The sequence below is a fragment of the Paroedura picta genome, chromosome 6 (genome assembly GCF_049243985.1).
Source record: "Paroedura picta isolate Pp20150507F chromosome 6, Ppicta_v3.0, whole genome shotgun sequence".
Classification (NCBI taxonomy): Eukaryota; Metazoa; Chordata; class Lepidosauria; order Squamata; family Gekkonidae; genus Paroedura; species Paroedura picta.
The window spans coordinates 124,206,174-124,232,341 of record NC_135374.1 but is presented as its reverse complement, the minus strand read 5'-3'; the positions used below and the strand labels follow the sequence as shown (position 1 = coordinate 124,232,341).

The window sequence follows — 26,168 nt, the reverse complement described above, 5'->3', positions numbered from 1 at the left end:
AGTTCAACAACTGACCTCCCTACAGCAAGGGGGCGCTGCTGGCAGAACAGGATGGTGTGGCACTTTCAAAGACGGGGGAGATAAAACACGAGACAAAAGATGTGCCCCCACACAAAATTGTCTAGTGCAGGGGTAGTCAAACTGCGGCCCTCCAGATGTCCATGGACTACAATTCCCAGGAGCCCCTGCCAGCATTCGCTGGCAGGGGCTCCTGGGAATTGTAGTCCATGGACATCTGGAGGGCCACAGTTTGACTACCCCTGGTCTAGTGGTTCATTTATTTCACAGTCACATGACACCGACCCTTCAGTGGAAAAGTCCAGGAACAAAGACATTTTTTATTTATCTCGATCCAGAAGCAAAACTATTTTTACATTTATGATAGAAAATAGCATGAATCACAATAGGTGTTCGGATGAACACCATACAGCGGGAGTCCCCAATAGGGCTGGGCACTTCAGAGCAGTTGGGCCGCCTCGGCAATCTCCAAAGCCTGAGGAGGCCGGTGCCGCAGCGCAAAAAGGAGGGGCGGTGGCCGTGTGCTAGCTGACGGCCACACGCAGGCACAGAGTAGGCCTGTGTGCAGCCACCACCTGGCGCGCCACCGCCACCCCTACTCTCCGCGCAGGGGCACTGGCCTCCTACACACCGCTGCGGGCTTTGGGGATCACTGAGGCAGCCGAATCATGCTGAAGCGCACAAACCATGCTGAGACTGTGGGCAGCTTTGGAATTCTGACACAGCAGAATTCTGACACAAAATGGCTGCCGCAAAATGGTTGCCACAGGAGGTGGAGCCATCTTCAACACAATGACTGCAGCTTATGTTCACTCACCCAATGAAGATCCTTGTGCTATGGAGGCAGGTGCAGCCAAAATCATGTTTTTAAAAATCTGCGCTGCCAATCAGAAGTCTTGCTGAACCCTGCCTGGCCCCACCTATTTTCTGAAAACATTTGACAGACGCTGGGGAAAATATCAGCGGGCACTATGGTGCCTACGCGAGCCACATTATTAACTTGCAATAAAGCATGTTTTCTCAATAGAACCCAGCCAAATTTAAGCACATTTGCAGTGCCCTGTTTTCAACAGAAGGGTTTGGCTTTATTCCCACAAATCAATGAGACCTTAAAAGCCTTTGGTAGGTCCATTAAAAATTATTTCCAGGGACTGGATTGTGCACCCACTAATCAATCACGAATCATCTTCCCCCCAATTGAAAAATGTAATTTCTCTGCTTTCCCAGCCATGCTCTTTCCTGAAGAGTGGCATTCTAAAACAATTCTCCACAGAAAATTAGGACAGTGGGAGAGGCTGGAAAACTAAATTATACAACAGGAGGTAAGCGTTATTGTAGACGTACAGCTTCTGATCGCCTGGACTGTAGTTGATGCTCTGAATTGTTTCCATCACTTTATCCATAATGATGCTTATCCGGCCTTCTTTGCCTGTGTTGGTGTCGTAAGTGTAAAAGATTTCCTCTTTCCTCGTATTGACTGGCCTCGTGGCATACAGCACCCCGCAGACGATGAAGGCGTTCGAGACGGATGGCTTGTACTGCTTTGTTTGCCACGTATCGAGCACTTCCAGGGTCGTCTCATTGAGTCTGCTGATGACGATGTTCCCCGTGCTGGCTTCTGTCGAGTAAATCACCCACAGCCCATTCTCATCCACAGCAAAATCCATATCTTGCCAGGAGACGCCCGCGTAGGAGAACCGATTGTTATAGGCAGCATCCGGAAGCGTTTTCCTCAGCACCACAGTGTTGGTCTTTAAATCCAGCTTGCTCATATCTCTGGAGCTATGCGCATTGAAATACATGTAATTTTTGTAAACGGCGGTCCCACTGCCTTCGCCGTACTGAATTCGATACTCCTTTGCGTTTTTGTAGAGCAGCAAATCGTCATAGGAACTGTGAAGTCTATAATATTCCAAGTATCTCCCGTCAGTATTTAGTGGAGCAACCCAGAAGAGATCTTTCTCAGGGGTCAGGGGGGAGTAATCCCTTCCCCAGGCACCGTATTTGTAGGCAAATCCTCTCCAGTTCAGCTGAATCACGTAGGGCTGGCTGATGTTTTGGATTCCACCATGACCACAGCTTCCTGAAATTAACCCCAAATCAGAAGTGTTTTACATACAAGCTTAATGTGAAGGACGTGTTCAAAATAGGGTTGCCAGCCTTGGGATCCCCCAGAATTACAGCTCATCTCCAGACGGAAAAGATCAGTTCCTCCAGAGAAAATGGATGTTTTCAAAGCTGGGGTCTCTGTCCTCCCCAAGCCCCACCCCAAAATCTCCAGTAGCCGGGGGGGGGGGGGGGCTGGCAACACTAGTTCAAAAACAGAGCTCTCTGAGACAGCAACAAAACATTACTAATTGAGAAAGCCTGGCACCCTGCGGAGGACATTGCCACAAAATGGCTGCCACATAATGGCTGTAGCAGAAGTTAGGGTTGCCAACCTTCATGTGGTAGCTGGAGATCTCCTGGGATTCCAATTGATCTCCAGGTGACAGAAATCCCTTCCCCTGTAGAAAATTGCTACTTTGGAGGGTGGACTATGGTATTATATTCCACTGAAGTCCCGCCTCTCCTCAAACTCCACCCTTCTCAAGCTTGCCAGACCCCTTAGGTCAGACAAGGTCCCCTGCCCCCCCCCACCCCCAATGTGCTGTCCAGTGGGGGAATTACCAGTAGAAAGAGAAAGGCCTGGGTCACAACAGCAGAAAGAAGAAAGCTGGTGTTGAACAGGAAGTGACATATCACACAAGTGACTTCTGGTTGACATGTGGGCAAAAATTCTATGATAGAAGCCAATTAGCCATAGAGTTTTTGCCCAAGTACCAAAGCATTATCCAGATGTCATGGATGTTGTGACATCACACGCTGGTTGCAGATGTAGCAGCCCCCAGGACCTATGCCAAAAGCTCTGACATGGAAAGCTTGTCAATTAATTATAGAACAATCTTTATCTTTGTTTTTAACCATAATAAAGTTCAAGTTACGTGAAGACAACTCACACTGTACCTGATTGGCCCACAGGAGTGTCTACTCCCTCATGGAGGGCCAATGGTGGGTCCGTCCCACCCCCGGCCTTCTTCTCCTCCTCCTCCTTCCTGCTTGGAAGAAGAGCCAGACCCCTCTGCTGACCACTTCCCAAAGGCAAGCTGGTCCAAAGAATGGGATGGCTGGGAAGGAGGAAGAAGCTCAGCTTGCCGTCCAGCCCAGAACACCAAGCACAGCCTCTAAGCCCGCCCAAGATGATTGGGATTGGAGATGGGAGAAGGCATCCAGTCCCCCCTGCAAGCCCAATGAGACCAAGAGTGGACTTTGTGCTCTCCCAAACCAGGAGGGATGGGAGACGCAGGAAAGGCTGCCAATGAGCCCCACAGGAGCCAGTGACCCTTTCGGCACACCACCACATCTTCTGTGGGTACAGAAGATGGAGAAAATGCCACCTGCTGACCCCATAGGTTCTACTCCTCCATGTGTGCTCCAACAATGGGGGGTGCAGGAGAGTCTGCCTTCCTTCCTTCCTTCCTTCCTTCCTTCCTTCCTTCCTTCCTTCCTTCCTTCCTTCCTTCATTTCTGCCTCCCTCTTTCTTTCTCTCTCCCCCTTTCCTTCCTTCCTTCACCCATGATCTACAAGAGCCCTCTGTGAGGTCAGCTGGGATGGAGCAAACATTGGTTTCCTGCCAAATGGGTCTGGGATTTGGGTAAAAAATATCCTGACTTGGTCTCCCAATCCCCACATGCTTCACGTTACTTCCACTGTTGATGGGTATTTCTAAACTCAGGGATGGCCCAGGCAAGGACAGAAGCTAAACAGAGTCAACCCTGGTTCGTACTTGACTGGGAGGCCACCGAGGAGGTCCGGGGTCCCAATGCAGAGGCGGGCAATGGCAAAAGACCTCTGAACGCCTCTAGCCTGGGAAACCCTTTGGCAGGGGTAGCCAAACTGTGGCTCTCCATGCCCATGGGCTACAATTCCCATGTGCCACTTTGGCCAGCCCTTGCCTACAGAGTCGCCAGAAGTCAGCTATGCCTGGGACCTTCCTCAGAGCAGGGCAAAAAACCCAATGCTGATAACAGCCTTATGAACCGGCTTTGTGGCTCAACGCCTCCCACTCTGCCTGCTCTCCAGATCAATAGGAGCTCTTCTCACGGCAGAGATATCAAATAAGATTGTCGCTGCGTCTTATAATTTGCCCTAAGATGACAACTGCATGGATTGAATTAGTACACCTGCATCAGCAATGGTCGTCCTCAAATGAAATGCTTATGTGCATAAATCTACATGTATTTATTCAGGAAAAAAGAAAGGGATAAAATGCCACTTGCCAGGCACATAGATGCGGTTTGAAATCATTTTTCCGTGTCATTAAACTGAGGGCCAAGCAAGCTTTTCTTTTAATAATTCATGAGTGGTTTCATAAATAAAAACAATCACGAATCTAGCCAAGAGGGCGTTTCTGTACAAAAGAGGTAGGGAATTCTTTCTCGTTTCCTTAAAGAGAGCTCTTTCTTGAACGCTCGTTTGGTTGTAATTTCAGAAGTAATGCATGAATTATTAAACCTAGGAGCAACTGTAGTTTAGTCACTTCAAAAATACTTTGAGGGAAGACGGTCTTTTTTTAAAAGAAAAAGATCATTTATGAAACATACTTTTAAACCTATATGCAATCGTACAATTGCCGGGAAGGGAGATACAGCATTTTCTTGTACAAATGCTGAAGGTTGCATTAACATTCTGTTGGCATTTATTTCATGTAGCTGTGCTGTCTGGAATCAGGGAGGGACTTGGAAACAAAGTAATGTCTCATTTTGTAAATATCAGCAGGTACAGGAAATTCACGTACCCCTTTTGTTCAGAGGAACAGTTTCTGCACTAGGGATAGCATTCGGCTTTGCATTTTTTAAGGGTCAACTATTTTGTCTGTTTCCACACTGAAATTCACCTCTTTGGGCACAGACCCAAATTGCCTCCTTGCTTGCACCGCAGCAAGGAATCCTCAGAAAACCAGTCTTCATTTTTTAATGCGGGGAATAATGGGGTCTGATTCGGGGCTGCCAGATGCAGAAATGCATGCAACTGGGTTTTCCTCCATGCCTGCCATTTTGAGTGGTTTTGAAATGCCCCTTTCCTTATCGCTGTCCTCCCTCCCTTCAAAAAAAAAATTGCCTTTTTATCATCTCCCCCCCAAAGTGTCCCAAATGTAGTTTTTTTTTCAAAACAACTGAGCTATCCTTACCACAGGTTCCTCTTAATATTTGAGAAAGGGCCATCTGGGCGGCACTGACCGGGGCAGGAACCCACGGTCCGGCCTGTGCTTCCACCACTCCAGTGTGCCGGCTCCTAGAGCACCCACCTCTGCAAGCCGTGCGTGAGCCGTTCGCCCAGCCTCGCTGCCAGATGGTTCCTGGAGGGCAAGAAGGGCACTTCTAGGGCTCACACCCTTCCCCCACGCTGTACCCAGCCGCCATGGGGTGGCCTGGCTGCTGCTGCCTGCTGCTGCATGGCTGGATGGGCAGGGTGGGATTGGAGGCAGGGGCTATGCAGGTTGGACGGGCGACATTCACGGCAGCCAGCAAGCCCCTGACAGACAGCCGCCCCTCCATCCGCTCCAGCCTTCCCGGCAGTGACAGACGTATTGATGCTTGTGGTGGTCCCTCACTTGAAACTGGTACCCTGGTTTGTGTCATTTGGGGACAAGCTGGGGTCTGATGCTGTCAAGATCCTGTGTACTTGTTTTCATTATCTTGCCATGTAATGTTTTTCTTACCTGTTGCCATGCTCTGTTTTATTTTACGATTTTTGATTTGTTTTATGTTTTTATGCTTTGGCTAAATAATGTTCCCTTGACCTGTTGTTAACCAATGTTTTAATCATGCAGTAGTTCCTCACTGTTCTTTGGCTTGCAGGTTTTCAATCATGACCTTACTGGGCTGATCTATGCTCTCAGGAATGTGTGTTATTATAATTTTAAGTATATTTTAACCTGGGAAAACGTGTTCTGGGAAAAGGGAGAGCCTGGTATGTTACTGAGTGCATCAAGATTTGAACTGGAGGGAGGGATTGTGAGGGTAACATGAAAGGGTGCTTGTAGTTTTGCCTTTCCATTCTAGCAAGGGAAATCTTTGCTTTTGTTTGCCATTTTCTTCAATACAGAGATTTCTTTTTTACTACAAATCAGCTTATTGGGAACTTGACAGAGGCTCGACAGATGCAAGTTAAATGGCACAGTCATTTTTAAAACATGAGCTTTTCAAAAGCAAAAAAAAACCAGTATGGCATGGCAAATTCTATGTGGGGGGGAATAAACACTCACAGGTAGGTTTGAACACATAACATTCTGATCTTCTAACTGGCTTCTGACAGAATCATAGAATCATAGAATAGAGTTGGAAGGGACCGCATGGGTCATCTAGTTCAACCCTCAGAACTATGCAGGACACTCACATCCCAATCGCTCATCTACTGTAACCTTCCACCCCTTTGCCTTCACAGAATCAGCCTCTGCGTCAGATGGCTCTCTAGCCTCTGTTTAAAAATTTCCAAAGATGGAGAATCCACCACCTTCCACGGAAGGCTGTTCCACTGAGAAACCGCTCTAACTGTCAGGAACTTCTCCTGGATGTTTGGATGGAATTTCTCTTGAATTAATTTCATCCCATTCGTTCTGGTCCCTCTGGAGCAAGAGTCCCTCTGTCGGGAAGAAGAAGGGGGAAGCAGCTGGAGGGTTCCAAAAGAAAGGCTTGTCTAAAGTTCTGACACTAATGCTGAACTCCAACTCTCACAAGACTTAAGGGGAAGCATAAAGTGAATAAATGCTTAAGCAGTACTGGAGTATAGACCATATGAAGACAGGAAAAACCTTCCACTAAGATGGCTACCCGGAAATCAAAGCAGCTTTAAGAATCTCTCTTTATAATTTTAAAAGGCACCCATTGCCTAAAACTGCCCAATGAGCAGAGACTGCAGCACAATCTCGGCGGTGGAGGCATGGTCTTCCAGAGGTGGGGAGAAAATCCCATGGAATTATTCTGCTTGTTATTTTCCTTCACAAGCAGTGAATCCTTGACATCAAACTATCGTAGCAGGAGTGGGTAAAACTTGCTCCCTAATAACCTTTGATATTTTCCCTTCTGTGCGAAGAACGCTGGATTATTTTTCTTCACTAGCCTCACCTTCTGTGAGAAGATGCTTCATGCTGGCATGCTTAAACTCATTACTAACAGCATTAACTACAGGCCGATTTTTAAAAATCCCATGCTCAGGAAGACTCTGCACTTGCTTACCTACACAACCGGAATCCATTGAGGATGTTCTCTTCTACTACAAGCAACATATTCACCACAGAGAACGTCTCCTGAAACTATTTGAATCATAGGGTTGGAAGGGACCTACAAGGTCATCTAGTCCAATCCCCTTCACAGTAAGAAGCGATGGTTCCCACAACATCAAGAAGTTAACCAGTTACTTTCTCCAAGACCACCACCCTCATATTACTGAACTTATTGCCAGGTTTCTGTATTTGTCCCTATTCAAACTCCATGAGAACTCTCTCTTGACTCTCTGAGTCTGAATTTTGATGGCTGACTCTCTTTTATTGTTTCTCTTCTATATTCCAATAAAGGTACTGGATGGGAGCTCAGAAAGGGGGGAAAGCAGGGCAATTGGACTTCTTTAAAACTTGAGATTCAATGAACAGAAAATGAACTGAGCTCTGCCAGGAGCAGAATCCGTGCAGTACCAGAATCACACCGAGCTGGAAAAGACTGTTCATGTTCTCAGAGACTTAAAAATCACACACTCCTGACAGGTACTCCTCCAATCTCCTCCTAAAAACTTCGAGTGAAGGGATTTCACCACCCTCTGAGGCAGCATATTCCATCTACAAACAGCCCTTAGCATCAGAAAATGATTTCTAATATTTAAGTGGAACCTCCTTTCCTGTGATTTGGACACTTTGTTCCTAGTTCTTGTCTCTAAAGCTGCAGTAAATAAATTGGCCCCCATTTCAATGTCTATCTTTTACGCCGTCAAACACAGTTCTCATTTCACTCCTTGTTCTCCTCTTCTCCAAGCTACACAGCCCCAACTCTCTCAACCAACGTAAGGCCTGGATTCCAGTCCCACTGCTCTCCTAGTCACCCTTCTCTGAACACTCTCCAACATGCCAATATCCCCCTTAAACGGTGGCACTCAGCATTGGACACAGTATTTCACAGGAGTGATAATATTACTTCCCTTGCTCTAGATTCTGTGCTCCTAGCAATGCAGCCTAAGATCACATTAGCCTTCTTAGCTGCCATATCACACTGTTGGCTCATATTCTGCTTAGTGACCACCAAAACTCCTAAGTCCCTTTCACGTGTACTATTATCAAGCCAGGTATCCCCCATCTTATATTTGTGCATCATGTTATTATTACCCAAATGTAATACTTTACATTTCTCCCTATTAATATTCATTCTGTTGGCTATGGCCCAATTTCCCATTCTATCCAGATCTTCTTGAATAGTAGTCCTTTCCTCTGGACTATTAACCACAACATTCAATTTAGTGTCATCTGCAGTTTTAACCAATATACATCCCACTGCCTCATCTATTAATGAAAATGTTAAGTAATACCAGCCCCAGGACAGAACCCTGTGGTACACCTCCCACTGGTGATTGCCCTTTGGGGTTCTGACAGCCAACCAATTTCAAATCCATCTGATTGTGACCTTATCTATCCCAGTTTTTACTAACTTTCTCACAAAAATATTGTGGGGGCCTTATCAAAGGCCTTACTAAAGTCTCTGTCTGTCTGTCTGTCCACAGCATTTCCTGGATCTACTAAACTTGTCACTCTATCAAAAAAATGAAAATAGATTCATCTGGCAGGACTTATCCCTGAGAAATCCATGTTGACTTTTATTAAGCACAACAAGTGCTTACACACTGCGTTTTAACCATCCACTCCAAGGCCTTTCCTTGTACCGATGTTAAACTGACTGGGCGGTAGTTGTTGGGGACTTCTCCCCCCCCCATTTTTTTTAAAATGGTGACCACATTTGCCCTCCTCCAGTTCATTGGAACTTCTCCAGGACTTCTCAAATATAATTGCTAAAGGTTGCTAAAGGATCAAGAAAGCCCAAGCCACCTGCAAAGTGAAAGTGAGTTGGCATACAGAAAAGAAAAATACATTCAAGGAGAATTCAGGGCAAATGCAGAGGAAACCACCAGTACATAAAAGGCCTAGGTTGTATTGGGTGCACTTAAGCATAATGTCTACTTTGCCCATGAGAAACAAAGCAAGTTAACCAGCAACTTCTCTCTCTCTCTTTCTCTTTCTCTCTCATATTATCCCTGTAGGCTCTTTGCTACTGTAAAAGATAAAGTACGTTTGCAACGGAAGGAGCTGAGAGGCTTCAGAAGAATAGACTCTTTTTCAGAATAAATCAAAGATATGTCTTTCAAATACTTTGGGAACTTTCTAGCTGTTTCCTGAAAGAGGCTAATGTCCTTGCTAAGCTTTAAAGAAATGTTTGAGGTTTGGAGGGTTCCCCCCACCCTTGTCCCACTTGACCCAACAGACCAAAGGTTTCTCATGCCTCTATCAGAAAGCACAGCAGTGCCTACAAGGCATGAAAGTCCAAGAAGGTTTCTGAACAAGGAATAATTTGTCTTCAGCCAACTTTATTTCTACTTCTAATGAAGCATCAGGAGGCCCAGCACAGAAGGCTGAGGAAGTGATCTCTGGGCAGGGAGGCCATCTCCCCACAACAATTGTGCCATCACACAAAGTCCTCTTAAGACACTGCACTCCGGCTCACTTAATTCACCCAAATTGCCTATCACGTGGCACTTGAGTGAAAGGCCACCTTGCCAGCCGCCCTAGAAAACAAGTGATATCCATAGACACCATTTCCCACAACCATCTGGAAGTTCTCGAAACTGACAGAAACTCTATGACAAACTCTAGCCATTCCCAGAGCTACCCGACATCACTTCAAAATTGTCCCCAGAAGTGATAACACAGCACAGATGACGTCACAGACACACCCCAATTCGTCGTCCCCCCATCCACCCCTCGACTCTCCTGCCAGTTGCTTGTCATAGCCTGGCAACCCTACATGCTTTTAAAGAAGAAAAGACACTTGCGGGTTCAAAGGAGACGTCCACTCCCATCTTTAAAACCAGATCGTACAAACCCAGTTGAGGAACGATCACAGTTTGGACCCCACACTGCAGGTGGCAACGGCCTTCGTCAAGCAACTTCCGTCCCTGCCGCTGAGGACAAACAGGGCATTTTTGTATGCCTTCCAAAGACTCTGCGGGCAAGACTGCCCGGAAAATCCTTGGAGGGCATTTAAAGAGCACAGTGCCTCCCAGGATCAGCTGTTGGGTGGGGCGCTCTGTAAAAGATTTCCAGTGCATTTGCAGTGCCGCCTGGAAAGGCATGAGGAAGGCATTTTCAAAGAGCACCGCGACCAAAAGCTGACAATGATAGATCTGCTGTTGGGCAGCCCCACCCCTCAGGTATTGTAGCCCAGGGGTAGTCAACCTGTGGTCCTCCAGATGTCCATGGACTACGATTCCCATGAGCCCCTGCCAGCAAATGCTGGCAGGGGCTCATGGGAATTGTAGTCCATGGACATCTGGAGGACCACAGGTTGACTACCCCTGTTGTAGACACTCTCTGTTGCCTGGGAAGGGGAACACGTGCTCGACTCAAAACTTTTTGGATTTGGTCCAATCTATTCGACTCAGTCCGAAAAAGCGAAGGGCCAAATCTGAAACAGTCCATATTATTTTGTGTGTGTGCACATCCCTAACACGCACACTGGATGGCAAGCCAAGAGAAAGGGGGCCCCATGGTGCTCCTCCCCATCTGCTGTGTCGCAGCTGGTCCTCCAGGACAGAAGCCCTCCAGGGATTTTCCCAGCAGGGTAAGTGGCTAGTCCTCCCCATCCCAAGAATCAGGTAGCTGGAAAGGCTTCCCAGCAGATGTGTACAGAGTTTTGGCAATCATTTGCTTTTCTGTCTTTCCTCTGTTTTACAGGAGGCCATTTCATTGGAACTCTAAGCCAACAAACTAGAGAAGACTTTCCCTCTTGTGCTGATGCCACACCTGGTGTCAGGTTTGTTCTCTAGAAATGGCATCTAAAGCTAAGATTCCAAGAGACACTCTGCAAATTTCTTGGATTCACAGCAGACACTTATTTTCTTCTGGAACATAATCAATTAAAGCATTTTCCAGAGCATTCTGTTCCTCTGGGATCCTTTTCTCCCAATCTTCAGGGAATCAAAGGGAGAGCCATGCTATAGTTATGTACTAGTTAGGGCGTAATAGTTAGAGTAGCAGACTAGGATCTGGGAGACCCAGGAACGAATCCCTACTCTGCCATAAAAGCTTTCAAGGTTACCTTGAGCCACTCATACACTCTCACCCTGACCTGGGTGTAAGCTGCACGGAGCTTTTATTCCAATCCCAGGTCGATTCAGTCTCTGCCATCTCCACTGAATGTGATTTCCATTTTGATTTTGTCCGATTTAAATTTTCCCTCTGCAACAAGCATGATTGATCCAGAATAACCCTACCTTTTGAGCCAGTTTGGTGTAGAGCCAGTTTGGTGTAGTGATTAGGAGTGCGGACTTCTAATCTGGCATGCCGGGTTCGATTCTGCCCTCCCCCACATGCAGCCAGCTGGGTGACCTTGGCCTTGCCACAGCACTGATATAGCTGTTCTGACCGAGCAGTGATATCAGGGCTCTCTCAGCCTCACCCACTCCACAGGGTGTCTGTTGTGGGGAGAGGAATGGGAAGGCAACTGTAAGCCGTTTTGAGCTTCCTTCGGGTAGGGAAAAGTGGCATATAAGAACCAACTCTTCTTCTTCTTCTTTTCCTCGCAATATCCAAGAGTGGTTTTAACCCTCAATATTTGAAGATTCAGAATTAGAAAGCATGAGAAATCATGCAGATTGCTGGAGCTCCTGATAGAGAAGCCCTGATTGGCCAAAGCTGCCAAAGTGACAAGCTTGCTTAAAAGGGGAAGCCCCTAATTTCTCAGCAGAAGCCCTAACTTCTGTCGGTAGAGATTTGCATCTTAGATTTCTTTCTCCCTCCTCTGCAGTTTCCAATCCTCTCCCCCACCTTACAAGAAAAGAAAGAGGCTCCTGCTGCATTTGGCTCCCCCCTCCTCTTCTGAGCTTCTCTAAGCACGTGACCTTCCCTCAGCCTCCCTGCCCTGTGGCTGGCCCGGCAGAGGGACTGGCTGGCCCCCGGGTGCGACAGGAGGCTGGACTGGACGGGCTCTCCCTGGTCTGACCCAACAGGGCTCTTCTGAGGGTCTTATCAGGGAAGGCCTCAGCCTCTCTGCCCTGTGGCTGGCCCTGCAGAGGGACTGGCTGGCCCCTGTGGGAGGCGGGAGGCTGGACTGGAGGGGCCCTCCCTGGTCTGACCCAGCAGGGCTCTCCTTATGTCCTTAGGAAGGCCTTGGCCTCTCTGCCCTGTGGCTGGCCCTGCAGAGAAACTGGCTGGCCCCTGGGTGAGACAGGAGTTTGGACTGGACGGGCTCTCCCTGGTCTGACCCAACAGGGCTCTTCTCAGGGGAAGGCCTCAGCCTCTCTGCCCTGTGGCTGGCCCTGCAGAGGGACTGGATGGCCCCTGTGAGAGATGGGAGGCTGGACTGGATGGGCCCTCCCTGATCTGACCCAGCAGGGCTCTCCTGATGTCCTTAGGAAGGCTTCGGCCTCTCTGCCCTGTGGCCGGCCCTGCAGAGGAACTGGCTGGCCCCTGGGTGAGATGGGAGGCTGAACTGGAGGGCCCCTCCCTGGTGCGACCCGGCAGGGCTCTCCTGATGTTTTAAAGATGTAAACAACTGTGAAAGGACAGGGTATAAATGAAGAAAATATGACATTTGCCAAGGGGAGGGGCAAATAAATGTCTGGAATTCAGGCAGTGCTTTAAAATCGATGCAGATCAGGAGGCTGCACCAGCGGTTATCCCTTGCCACGCCCTCTGAGAAAGGGAGCGTACTCCTACATACATCTTTTAATTTTACGAAAGGGGTAACTGCTTACCTGGTGGGAAGTGGGGGGTGCTGCTGCTGGTCTGTTTCCGGTCCCTTTCACACTCCTTCAGCTTATTCTGGAGAGACACCACTTGGCGGCGGATGGCCAGGACGTTGTTCTTGTCCAGGGATTCCAGCTCGGTGACGGTGAGGCTCAGACTCTTAATCTAGGTCAAAGGAAGGGCAGATGTGCAAGCTTGGGTTAGGCTAGGGTTAGATTTACACATAAGGAATGCTACCAATTTAATTATCAGGAAGGGTGAATTTCTAGGTTTTCGGTTGCTAGTCCCCATCCTCCCCCCCCCCAAAAAAAAATCACCATTTAGACCAGGGGTAGTCAAACTGCAGCCCTCCAGATGTCCATGGACTACAATTCCCATGAACCCCTGCCAGCGAATGCTGGCAGGGGCTCATGGGAATTGTAGTCCATGGACATCTGGAGGGCTGCAGTTTGACTACCTCTGATTTAGACAGACAAGGGTCTAGGCAGAAACTCAGTGTTACAATTTCTTCTACTACTTTTTGGTTTGACAAATGATTGGTTTTCTAGATAGAATTCTGATAATTCATTTTTAAAATGTCTAATTCTTAATTCTGTGGTTTAAAATTCATACAAAGAGCTCTGCAGGATCACTAACAGTTCATCTTGCCCAGCATCCTGTCTAACACGGTGGTCAACCAGTTCCAGGGCAGAGCCTGAGGCCTTCCCCTGATGTTACCTCTTGTCTCTGGGATTCAGAGGTCGACTGCCTCTGTACATGGAGGTTTCCTTTTGTTTTGTTGTTTGACCAACATGTCAGATATACCGTAAACTATGAGCTGGTTTTGAGACACTGCTTTTCACTACCCAAAGTAGTCTTAAAGTGGCTTACAATCACCTTTACTTCCTTTCCCCCCAGCAGGCACCTGTGAGGTGGGCGAGGCTGAGAGAAACTGCTCTGTGAGAACAGATCTAACAGGACTGTGACTGGTCCAAGGTCACCCAGCTGTGGAAGCGGAGTGAGATCAAACCCAGCTTACCAGATTAGAAGCTGCCGCTCTTCAGCACTACAGCAAGAAAGAAGAAATCACTGTGCCTCTTTCAGAACTCTGTCTGGGTGCAGTGATCGGTCTTCTGCACCCCAGTTCACTCCTTAGATTCATTGATCTCTGGCACCTTCGGCAAGGCGTGCTATGCCATCGCAGAATGGGCAACTCCAGGTTGGGAAGTACTTGGTTTTGGGGAAGGAGCCTGCAGAGGGCAGGATCTTGAGGAAGAAAGGGAACTCAGATGATACTACAGAACCCAACTTCTCCATCAGCTTGTTCCTCCAGAGGAACTGATCCCTGTGGTCTGGAAATGGAATCCTGAGAGAGCTCCAGATTCCACCTGGAAGTTGGCAACCCTTGATGGCTGAAGTGACTTATAGCCAGAACACGTGAAATCCTTGAGCCCACTTATGCTTTGAGCCTGGAACCCGAGGTGCACTTCAGATCCTATTCTTGCTCTATCTCATAGTCTGAGGAAGAGTGCTTGCATAAATCTTTGTAGATCTTAAAGGTGCCTGACTGGACTCTGATTTTGTTTTATTGTTCTATCTGAAAGAGACTCTGCTTGGCATGCAGAAGGTCCCAGGTTCAATCCCCAGCATCTCCAGCTAAAAGGACCAGGCAGCAGGTCATGGGAAAGACATCGGCCTGAGATTCCAGAGACTGCACAAAAATACTTTGATAGGCCAAGGGTCTAATTCAGTATCAGGCGGTCCTGTATTTCTCTCTCTCTCTCTCTCTCTCCCTTGTTTCAACCTGATTTGTATTTTTTGATGTAAACTGGATGAGAAGAGCTAAACTCTGCCTTCCACTTGCACAGGAGCAAGGCATAGGACAGCCATGGGAAACGGTTCTCCTTGGGTCAAGTCAGAGGGGCGGGGGGCACATTTTAACCAAACCTCTTTGTACAGCTGGTCGACAACCACGTTGCTCCCAGTCAGAGTGCTCTTCAGCTGAGTGACCAGCTTTTCCATTTCAGAAATTTCCAGTTTCAGCAACTGAAAGTCCAGCTCAGTGTAAGAAAGGCTGGTCTTCTCCATGGTCTCAATCTTAAAGGTTAGGTTCAGGATCTTTTCTTCGTAGAGTTCGATGGCTTTGGTATACTGGCTGACCTATAAAAACACAATTGAATGCATTCCATTTTAGCAAATATATAGGAGGCCCCTTGTAAAAAGATAACTTCTGCCTCATGGGGTCTCACAATCTTGTCTAATCAAACTACGATCTACATGGATGCAACAGCAGCTAATCTAGGGTTATTTTTAGACTCAGCATTCAGAGCCAAGATTACTGATAAATGACACAGATAAAGCAAAATGTCTTCAGGATAGGAGAAAAATCTCTGATCAGCCCTTTTCTTAGCAATTTTGTATTGAGTTAAACAAGAAAATATAGAAAAGAATAACAATCATAGAGTCGGAAGACAGTCTACAAGCCATCTAGTCCCACCCCTGTTCGGTGCAGGATCAGCCTCAAACACACAAAGTAGAGAAAGCCCTGGGACTCCACTAAGGTTTGGTAGCTGTAGTGGTGCATTGCTCTCTCTCCCCAAAAGCAGAAAGAAGAAGAGTTGGTTCCTATATGCTGCTTTTCTCTCCTCGAAGGAGTCTCAAAGCAACTTACAGTCGCCTTCCCTTTCCTCTCCCCACAACAAACACCCTGTGAAGGAGGTAAGGCTGAGAGAGCCCTGATATTACTGAAGAAGAAGAAGAGTTGGTTCTTATATGCCATTTTTCTCTACCCGAAGGAGGCTCAAAGCAGCTTACATTCACCTTCCCTTCCTCTCCCCACAACAGACACCCTGTGAGGGAGGTGAGGCTGAGAGAGCCCTGATATCACTAAAGAAGAGTTGGTTCTTATATGCCGCTTTTCCCTACCCGAAGGAGGCTCAAAGCGGCTTACAGTCGCCTTCCCATTCCTCTCCCCACAACAGACACCCTGTGGGGTGGGTGAGGCTGAGAGAGCCCTGATATTACTGAAGAAGAAGAGTTGGTTCTTATATGCCGCATATCTCTACCGAAGGAGTCTCAAAGCTGCTTAAAATCCCCTTCCCTTTCCTCTCTCCACAGCAGACTGAGCCCTGATATTCCTGCTTGGTCAGAACAGCTTTATCAGTGCTGTAAGGCCCAAGGTCACCCAGCTAGCTGGCTGCATGTGGGGGAGTGCAGAATTGTGAGAGGGTAAGCGGAGTACAGTGGAACAGAGAGACATGCAGGCTAGCTCAAACGTGCTCAAACCTGCCCACTGTGAGAGTGAGCAAAAGTGGGAAAGCTGTGGGGACAGGGGGTTGGACTAGATGACCCAGGAGGCCCCTTCCAACTCTATGATTCTATGATTCTATAACAATCCCATAAAACCTTAACAATAAAATGTTAACAACAAACGGCGGTACAATATAATCCACATACCATATTATAAAACAGCTGCACTCACAGATGCAAATGAGAACAACATTAGCAGACTCATAATTTACAGCTACCCACTGCTGCAATTCTCTAGTGAGACAACTTTTTCCAAAATCTTATTTTTAGCCCGAACTTAATAGGAAGGCATGGTGGAAGGCAGCTTGCTTTGGATCAATGACTTCTTGTAGCACAGGGTTCACAAAGGTCAAGTCTCACAATCTGTCTAAAGTACTTTAGAGGGTTTGAAGGTTGCCAGCTGGAGGGGGAGCGGGAGAGGGAAATGCCCTGTCCCTTTCAGGGAGTTTTAATGAGTGGAAATGGGCAGCTGAAGCTTTTCATGGCATGGAAGTAAATAACTTCACAATTGCTTGTGGTCTATATGGAGCAACAAAAATGTTCATAGAATGCATAGAACACAAAAATAGTATTGTAATATATATATTTTTAATTCCAACATACGTACAATTTGCCAGGTGCCCCCAGATGTCCCTCCAAAAGTGGGACAATCTGGTCACCTTATTATAGAAAGAACTGTGCTATAGCTTAATCCAGGGGTCCAAATCAGGGCCCATTCCGCACAAGGAACAATGTTGCCAATTGGTTCCTGAAAGCAGAAACGCTATTTTTAATAGTGCAATTTGGCGTTATGCATACCTTTGTAGTGGAATCCAGTAGCGTTTCAATAGTTTCCTACAGGTTTCTGGTCTCGCAAAAATCGCTATACAGGAAGCGATTTTTTATGTGCTTTGTCCCGCCCCTCAAACAAACAGCCAATGGGCGGCTGTTATGCTCCTGAAAAGCCCCTTTCCCTTTAAGAACAGGGTTTTTTAAAAAAAGAAAAACACACGTTGCAACGGATATGCCTCGATTCCTCCTAACATAGAGACTCATGTAGCTGGCATGTGAGCTGGCGAGTCATCATTGCCACGCTCCCCCGAGTGAAAAAAAAAATCCCCCCCCCCCGTGCATGGGCACAATTTTCGGCCAAAAATAAAGGGAACTTGCAAACGGGGCTGTGTTGTGCTTGGTGACTTAGGGGAGCTTTAAAGCAGTTCTGTGGAGGGACTGCAGCCGGAGAAGCCTCGCTGGGTGAATGAAGGCTCGCCAGTTCGTTGCTTTCTGCTTGCTCCGAGAAAAAAAAATGGTGATCGCTTCGCCGGAAGTTTGGAGGAGAGAGCCAGGGGGAGGGACTTTGCTGGAACCGCAACAATGGTAACACAGAGATCTTTTTCGCTACTGTTGCAGATAGTTTGCAAGAGTGTAGCGCTTTTCGGAGGGTGAATCCACTTTTCTGGATTTCCCTTTAAGCGCTACAATGAATTGCTTTTTGCGGGACTGTTTCAGGAGTGTGGCAGATTGTGTGCGACGTCATGCGTAACTGCAAATTAGTAGCGTTTACAATTTGCAAGCCTTTTGCAACATTGAAGTTGTGTGGAATGGAACTAGGTATTTCCCAAGTGAGAGCTGGTGGCCCTCCACCCCTCCTAGAAGGTGCAGCAGGGACTTCAGATGAGCAGCGCAGAGGCAGAATTCTAGGGGCAAAGAGGAGAAGATGAGGCCAGTTCTCAGTTACACCTTTCGTTTTTCAGGTTTTCCTCCCACCCTTGAACTGTGGAAAGGGGGAGGGAAATATCAAGAGGGAGGGAAGAAACATGAAATAAGCTGTTGCTGGAAAGAGGAAGTAGTCCTCTTGAAGGATATCTTGATCTCTTGTAGTCTCTAGATCCAGTTTCTCTTCATTTTGATTTCGGCTTGATCTGCAGCAAATGCATGCCATGCCGCAGAGAGTTTCTGCTCTTTCCATGCCATACGCCTCCTTTAAAGAGGCACACCACATTTTTTCCTGGCAAGTTGGCAGCCCTCAGTAGAGAGCTCTCCTCATCTCCTGGCAGGGCTTGAAATAGCTCTGGAGAAAGGATTGCTAAATGCAGCTGAAAGTGTCAGACTGGCCAGTCCAGTCTTTTGGAACCCGCAAAGAGGCTTCAGGTAGGTGAGATGGGGTTCCCTTTGCTAATCCTGCTCAACTTAATTTGAGTAGCAATAAACAGAGGGGTTTATGAATCTATCATGACGTGTCAGTGGGCAGAGACCGCCAATTTCCCAGGGGTGGGGCCTGGGGTTCCCTAAAAAATACAACTGACCCCAGATTATGGAGGTCAGTTCCCCTGGAGAAAATAAGCTGATTTAGAGGGTAGATTCTAGGACATTATAGCCCTTTGAGTTGCCTTCCCTCCCCAAATCCTCCCCACGCTTCATCTCCAAATCTCCTACCCAGAGTTGGTAACCCTACCCATGGGCTTCCCCTTCAAATGAGTAAACTGAAGGGAACCTTAACTGCCTATGGGGAGCTTGACTGATTTGGGTACTTGAGGAGGCAGGGAGGAAATGGAAACGGCCCCCCCACACACACACAAAACCCTGTCACCAAGGAGAGCGTTTCTTTTGTTTGCTCTGCTTATTTAAACAACAAAGAAATGTTTCTAAAGTCTGGCTCTATCTTCCTCACCCTATCCCAGTTAATAGAATAGAAATTTTCTTATGGTTTGCACCAGGCATATAACAGGGGAGATTGTACAGTGCATCCCAGATAAAACATGATGCTAAAATACAAATATATATATACTTTAAAACTTGGTAGTAAAATGTATACCATATCCCAGTTGTTATGTGAGTGTGTGTGCGTGTGTGTATGTATATATACACACACACACACATATATGTGTGTGCCTTATCTCTTCCCAATTATATTGTGGGAACATCTATGAATATTTATGGCCAGAATTTATAATTTAGTGCTCTGTCATTGGCTCTGATTAATTCAAGGACACTTCATTTGTTAGATGGCTGCTTCTGGAGCAATCGTAGGCCTTCTCTGGACAGCTAATTGAAATCCAGCATATTTTCTGCCAAGCAACTCTGGCTTTTGACTGTGCCCCCACCGTTTTCAGCTTCCCTGAGATAACAGAGGTTGAGGATTATTTATGAGTTTTGCTTGAGTTTTGCAATGGAAATGGGCGCTGAATTTCTCCTGCAAAGAACCAAAGTGAATGCAAGGCAAGGGAATTTGTTTTAAGTAGAAAAAACAGGATTTTCTCTTATATTTCGGGGAAAGCAAGATGGATCTCTGGGTTTGGGATGAACCACAAACCCAATGAACCACAAACCCTTTGCACCCGTGAACTTACTCCACGCACAGTTATTGGGTCCAAGACACCGCAGAACCAAAGCAAAATCTCACAAAGTTCCTCAGCTATGTCCCTAAAGCAGCTGCATTAACCGATCAAAAAATTTCCAGAAGATTAATCACCTGCCTTTAACCAATTAATGAACTCATTAAATTTAAATAAATTAGGGTGAAAAACTTAATCCAGGTGCATATTTATATACTGAAAGAAATTTGAGAAACAGTAATATATTATTTTAATACTTGTAGTAAAGCCCGTTGCATTCTGTAATACAGGGGTAGTCAAACTGTGGCCCTCCAGATGTCCATGGACTACAATTCCCAGGAGCCCCCTGCTAGCGTTCGCTGGCAGGGGGCTCCTGGGAATTGTAGTCCATGGACATCTGGAGGGCCGCAGTTTGACTACCCCTGCTGTAATACAACAGGCACTAACTCATGGTTTGGTGTGGGTTTAGTGCCTCTCTTGGAAGCTGGCAACCCTAAGGGGGGGTCTCTCTGTGCACAGCAGTCCTGGCCCAAGGCTTATAAACACCTAGGAAGTGCGGAATTCCAGAACACAAACCTACACCAATCTGGCAACTTTACCTCCTCTCTGCAGTGTTTTCTTGACTGGAAATAGATCAGAGGGTGCTAGGTGGCTGGATAGGCGACTGCAGGGGCATTATATTCTTTTGAGGCCCCACTGCCAAACCTCAAGAAATATTTCGAAAGCAGGGTCAGCCAACTTCCAGATGGGGCTTGGAGATCTCCTGGATTTGCTGCTCAACTATAGGGCCACCAAGTGAGAGATGGGAGGAGATACAGTTGCCAGATCCAGGTAGGAAACTCCTGGATATTTGGGGATGGAGCCTGAGAAGGACAGGAACCTTAGCAGAGGACAATGCCTCAGAATCCACTGTTCAAAGCATCCATTTTCTCCAAGGGAGCTGATCTCTGCAGTCTGTGCTGTAATTCTGGGAGATCCCCAGGTCCCACCTGGAGGCTGGCATCCTTTATCAAGCAGAAGTCCCCAACCTTTTTAAGGTGATGGAGATCTTTGGAATTCTGGGAGAGTGTAGTGGGAGCAGCCTCCAAATAGCTGCCACAAAATGGCTGCTGAAGGCAGAGCCGTTCACAAAATGGCTACTGCAGGTAATTAGCCTAAGGTGACCAGATTGTACCACTTTTGTAGGGACATCTGGGGGCACCTGGCAAATTGTACTTATGTTGAAATTAAATATATATTTGTTGCTCCATATAGACCAAATTTTTAATCAAGAACCCCCCTGCCCCTGTCAATGGTGTCCCGCTTTACCAATGTTAAAATCTGGTCACCTTAAATTAGCCACAATCCATTTGGGAAGTTCTCTCACACATTGCCACCGAAATTAATGGGGATCGGTACCCCTATTGTGGGGACTTTTCACCCAGTTCTTTACCCAGGCTGGTTTGAGCTAAGTTGCCCTAAGGCAAGTCTACCCCACAAGTCAAAGATACCCTGCCTCATATTACCTGAAGAAGTCACACCTTACAGGTGCCTCAGATGCTCCTGTTTTTCTGATTGTGAGAATCTATAGGCAAAAACCAATCCATGCTAACTTCAGCACATGACCCCCATTTTAATGTCCAAGTGATCCCCCCCCCCCCACCAAAAATCACCAGAATCCAGCCTGGCCTGGAGGGAACCCTTCCTGCCCATCCACTCACAATCTGCCTAAGTTCATAGAATCAGCCTCTCTGTCAGATGGCTCTCCAGCCTCTGCTTAAAAACTTCCAAACAAGGAGAACCCACCACCTCCCAAGGAAGCCTGTTCCACTGAGGAACCGTTCTCACTGTCAGGAACCTCTTCCGGATGTTTAGCTGAAAATTCTTTTGAATTAATTTCATCCCATTGGTTTTGGTCTGACCTCCTGGGGCAACAGAAAACAACTTTGCTCCATCTTCTCTATGACAGCCGTTCAAGTATTTGAAGATGGTGATCATATCACCTCTTAGTTGTCTTCCCTCCAGGCTAAACAGACCAAGATCCCTCAACCTTTCTCCATATGACGGTCTCCAAACCCCTCACCATCTTCATAGCCCTTCTCTGGACATGCTCCAGTTTCTCTACATCAGTGGTTCTAATGCCACGACCCTTTAATACAGCTCCTCATGTTGTGGTGATCCCCAACCATAAAATCATGCAAGTGTGCTTTCAGAGAAATTAAACCAAAACTGACCAATGGCATGAAGATCCATTGTTCATATAAGTTGTTTTTTTCCCGGGGATTCTCAGTTCAGTTCTGCCTCTTGTCCTACCGTGTTGATCTTGCTCTTTTCCGCTGCTCCAGACAGACGAATGCTCTATCTTGATCTACCTCACAAGGCTGTTGTGTGGGTGGTGCCCTCCCCGGCCAAGCTGTTTGCCCTGCCGCAACCCCGGTGAAAGGGTCATTTGACCCACAGAGGGGTCCCAACCTTGAGAATCAATGCTCTACAACTTTCTTCAGTTGTGGTGCCCAAAACTGAACACAGGAGTCCAAGTGAGATCTTACCAGACTGGAGTAAAGTGGTAACATTACCTCATGTGATCTGGACACTATAGTTCTTTTAAGACATCCTAAAATCTCATTTGCCTTTTTAGCTACTGATTCACACTGCTCTCTCATGTCCAGTGTCTGGTCTAGTAAGTCCCTCAGTCATTTTCACACATACGACATACTCTCTCTGTATATATATAACAGGCATTTATTTTCTGTTTCATCGTACAGCAGACGTAGTAGTCCTTTCAGGAAAAAGCTTTGGGTAGGTTAGGGCTACTGAAGGGTAGATTTAATAAGGAGGAGTAGGGGTGCAAGGTGGGGTCCGGGTATCCCCCAGAAATACAGGTCTCCTTTAGATTATAGAGATCAGTTCCCCCTGGAGAAGACGGCTGTGTTGGTGGGGCGGGGGGCTCTGTGGCCTTGTACCCCACTAAAGTCCCTTTCCTCCCCAGGCTCCATCCCCTAGTCTCCTTGAGTTTCTCAACCTGGATCTAGCCTCCCTACCTCTCCAATCTCAGGGGGACCTGGAAACCTGGCAGGCCAGGAAAGCGTTATAAATTATTGCATTACTTGAGGCCCATAGTCAAAGTCTTCATATTCTGTAAGCCTGTCTTCTCTTACTTCCCACCTCATTCTTCTGACTCACCTTTTCCTCCCTTTGATCTTCGTGGTGTTCGGCCCCCTCCCTTCCTAAGCTTTTGGTTATTCTGCAGTCTCCATTCTTGAGACCGACTGACCTTGTCCTAGACTCAGAGCAGCAGGGGACTCCCTGCCTCCTTGGCCTCAGGGACATTTGGGCAGCCTAGCCAAAGACCACAGTCATTCCCGCACCAATTTTTGCATGCCAGCCTCCAGGTGGGCCTGTTGATCTCCGGGGATTACAACTGATCTCCCTCCCCTTCCCAAACCTGCCTTCCCTCCACTAGTAACCCCCCAACCTTCAGGTAGGGCCTGGGGGTCTCCCAGAACAACCTTAGATCTCCAAACTACAAAGATCAGTGCCCCAGATCATATGGCTGCTACGGAAGGTGGCCTCTATGGCAGCATCCCCCACTGAGATGCCTCCCCTTGCGCCACCTCCAATCTCCAGGAATTGCCCAGCCTGGAGTTGGCATGAACCACTCCCACTACAAAGTCCCTTCTAAAACTACAGTGGTTGAAGGACTTCTCAGCATCCTCTTCCTCCTTTCAGACAGAGGCCCCTCTGAAAAATCATTCAGGGGTTAGAGCTGCCTTCCTCATAAATGAGCAGGAATGCAGATCTGGGCATTTTGCTCCCAGTCAGAAGGTTGTAAAGGACAGTGGTAAAGGATGTCCAGGCACCGTGGCATATTGTAATCAGCTGGATATGATTAAATTCTTGGGAAGGGCAGAAAATGAGTATCTGGAGTGAAATAGGAATCCTCTGCCCCCGCTTTTCCAGCCTTGTGAATCAGCTCAGATGCTGCATTCTCACGTTGTCCCCTCCGCTCCTCCCCCCCCCCCGAAACGTCACAGTTTGAGCACCACCTCTGTTTGAGAAACCGGGTCACTTACTTTGGAGAGTTCCTGGTCAAACTTCACGGTGAGCGTCTGCGCTAGGATCTCCAGCCTCTCCACCTTCTGGGCAGGAAACGAGGTGTCCGGCAGATACACAGAGCACTGGCACAGCCCATGGTTGTCCAAAGCACCCGTGATGTTGGCAAAGGGCTGTGGGCAAAGGAGAGCAGGGGAAAGGTCAGTCAGCCACTGGGGCAGCGGAGTCCCTCTCTGCTGAGAGCCACTCGGGGGAAAGAACCGGGCGTAGTCTGCGGGGGGGGGGGTTACCCACTGCCAGCTCGAATAAATTCCTGCCATCTACACTGAATTCGATTTCCACTTTGATTTTGGGTGCTTTTTCCCTCTGCATTACAACCCTCTTCCTCTTCCTGCAGCCCCCTTCTTAAGTCCCTCCCCAGTTCATCTTTTCTGTGAAGGTGGAATCAGATTGGAATCCACAGCTGAGAATGATATTGCTGCAGAGAGACTGGCTTTGTGTCGTATGTAATTGTATTGGTCTGAGTGCCCATGCATTTCTGTATTTGATTTGTGGTGCGTTGACTGTACATACATGGCTGGTCAGAGGCCTAACGCACCCTCACCCCCTAAGAGCACCAATTTTTTGAGCACCTGGATCCCTTCCGGTGATTAGTTCCTCAAGGGCAGCTTCTCTGGCCCCATCTTCCTCCCCGTCCCAAGCCAACCTGCTACCTCCCCCCTGGCCCAGTGGTGGACCCACCTCCTCCTTTGGCCTGGATGGCCCCCGTGTGAGACAGGAGGATGCTGGCCAGAGAGACCGACCCTCTGTGGTCCGCTGCAGCTGCTGCTGGTGGCCATTGCATGAGAGAGGATGGTGGCCGCACCCAGGAGGGCTCTTCCAATGTACTTAGAACAGTTCATCTAAGAATCGGCTGGAAAGCCGCTCTGCATCTTTCTGTGGCCCTTGTGGTAACTTCTGAGCATTTCTAATTCCACGTTCTTCCAGGGGAACAGGGCGATGCCACCCCAAAATATGCTGGAACAAGTGGGTCCTGCCAGAAACTTGTGGGACTGACTACCCCCTTACCCCCCCCCTTCGCCCCTCCCCCTGCTTCTCTCAGTCTCTTCCTCCCTCTTCCCTCTCCTCCGTGGCTGTCACTCCGTGGCTGCCCCCCCCCACCCTGCAGCCCCTCACTGTCTCCCCGCCTCACCACTCCCTCTTTCTGCCCCCATCACTCTCCTGGCCTCTCCTCTCCTCCCTCTCGCCCCCCCCCCCTCCACAGAGCAGCATTGGAGATGGTGGCTCTCCAGGAATCCCAAGGGATCTTCCAACTACCGAGGGTTGCCAGCTCCAGGTTAGGAAATTCCTGGAGATTTAGGGGTGCATTCATTGGGGTGTGTGGCTATATTCACAAAACCCCAGCCTGGAAGACGATGGTTGCCAAGCCACTGAGAGAATTCCTTCATCATTTTGGGTTTTTATTAAATTCCACAGTGTGTTTTATTTGGGTTTTTTTTTTTTTAGATTTCACATTTTTCTGCCAACCTGGTTCCCTTTAAATTTGTAGAAAAATCGGACTTGCTATTAACATCTCCAATCACCAGATTTAAGTATCCAAAGATTTGCTGCCTTTGCCATTAGAATATAAAATGTGGGTATTTAATAATATTGTTTTTTTTTTAATCCTTTGGGAATCTTGTGATACTCATGAAGGCAGGGTTGCCATCCTCCAGCTGTGTCCTGAGCAAGCCCCCATGATTTTACCTGATCTCCAGACACCAGTAATGCATTCCCTGGAGAAGATGGGGGTTTTGGTAATTAGCTCTACGAGATTATGCCGTGCAGAATTCCCTCCCCTCTCCAAGCCCCACCCTTCCAGGACTCCAGCCCCCAAATCTCCAGGAATGTCCTAACCTGGAGTTGGTGACACTCAAAGGGCAGTGGTGGCTTGCAGGCAGAAACCTTGGAAAGCAGACAGCTACATTCAAAGGGAGTCAGAGGGCTCCTATGATGGGGATTTTGCAAAAGAGCCCTCTGAATTCTTCACAGGGTTGTGACTTCTGCAGGAGGTTTGTGAACAAGCAAAAGAGCACGGATTGGCTATAAACTTCTTCTACAGATGGGCCAGAAAAATGCCTTATGCAATGTGACTGAGCTCCGTGCTGCCCACCCATGCTTTCTGGCAAGAGGATGGAGGCTGCAGGGGGAACCCTGGGCTACAGCAGCAGCAGCAGCACCAAGCTCTCATGCTCCTCCTCTGCAGAGCACAGAAATGTGGGGAGTCATGTGGAGATGTACTTTATGACTCCCCAACATTTCAGTGCTCCCCAGAACACATGATTCAGCCATTCACTTTTGGAGTGCACTGACGGCAGGTGATGGTTTGATGTGCACAGCTTTGGATGTGCAGAGAATCCCCCCCCCCCCAGCCCCAATGGTAGCTTTCCCTCTCCTGCCTGCTGTTTTCTTGAGCTGGTTCTCACAAAATCTC

The 26,168-nt window shown here is 47.7% G+C and overlaps 1 protein-coding gene and 1 long non-coding RNA gene across 3 annotated transcripts in view; one reads left to right on the top strand and one right to left on the bottom strand.

Annotated features, from left to right (window-relative positions):
* Window positions 1–310: 310 nt before the first annotated feature.
* OLFM4 (olfactomedin 4) overlaps window positions 311–26,168 on the bottom strand; it is a 32,557-nt gene continuing 6,699 nt past the window's right edge. For both annotated transcript variants that reach the window (XM_077344121.1, XM_077344120.1), the window contains exons 2-5: window positions 23,716–23,868; window positions 14,988–15,200; window positions 13,070–13,226; window positions 311–2,101 (exon numbers count right to left, since the gene is read on the bottom strand). In XM_077344121.1, the coding sequence (XP_077200236.1) occupies window positions 1,296–2,101; window positions 13,070–13,226; window positions 14,988–15,200; window positions 23,716–23,868 (1,329 nt within the window). In that variant the 3' untranslated portion in view covers window positions 311–1,295. The remainder of the gene's footprint in view (window positions 2,102–13,069; window positions 13,227–14,987; window positions 15,201–23,715; window positions 23,869–26,168) is intronic.
* LOC143840499 (uncharacterized) overlaps window positions 18,296–26,168 on the top strand; it is a 28,532-nt gene continuing 20,659 nt past the window's right edge. Inside the window, exon 1 of the long non-coding RNA XR_013232226.1 lies at window positions 18,296–18,479. This is a non-coding gene — a long non-coding RNA (uncharacterized LOC143840499). The remainder of the gene's footprint in view (window positions 18,480–26,168) is intronic.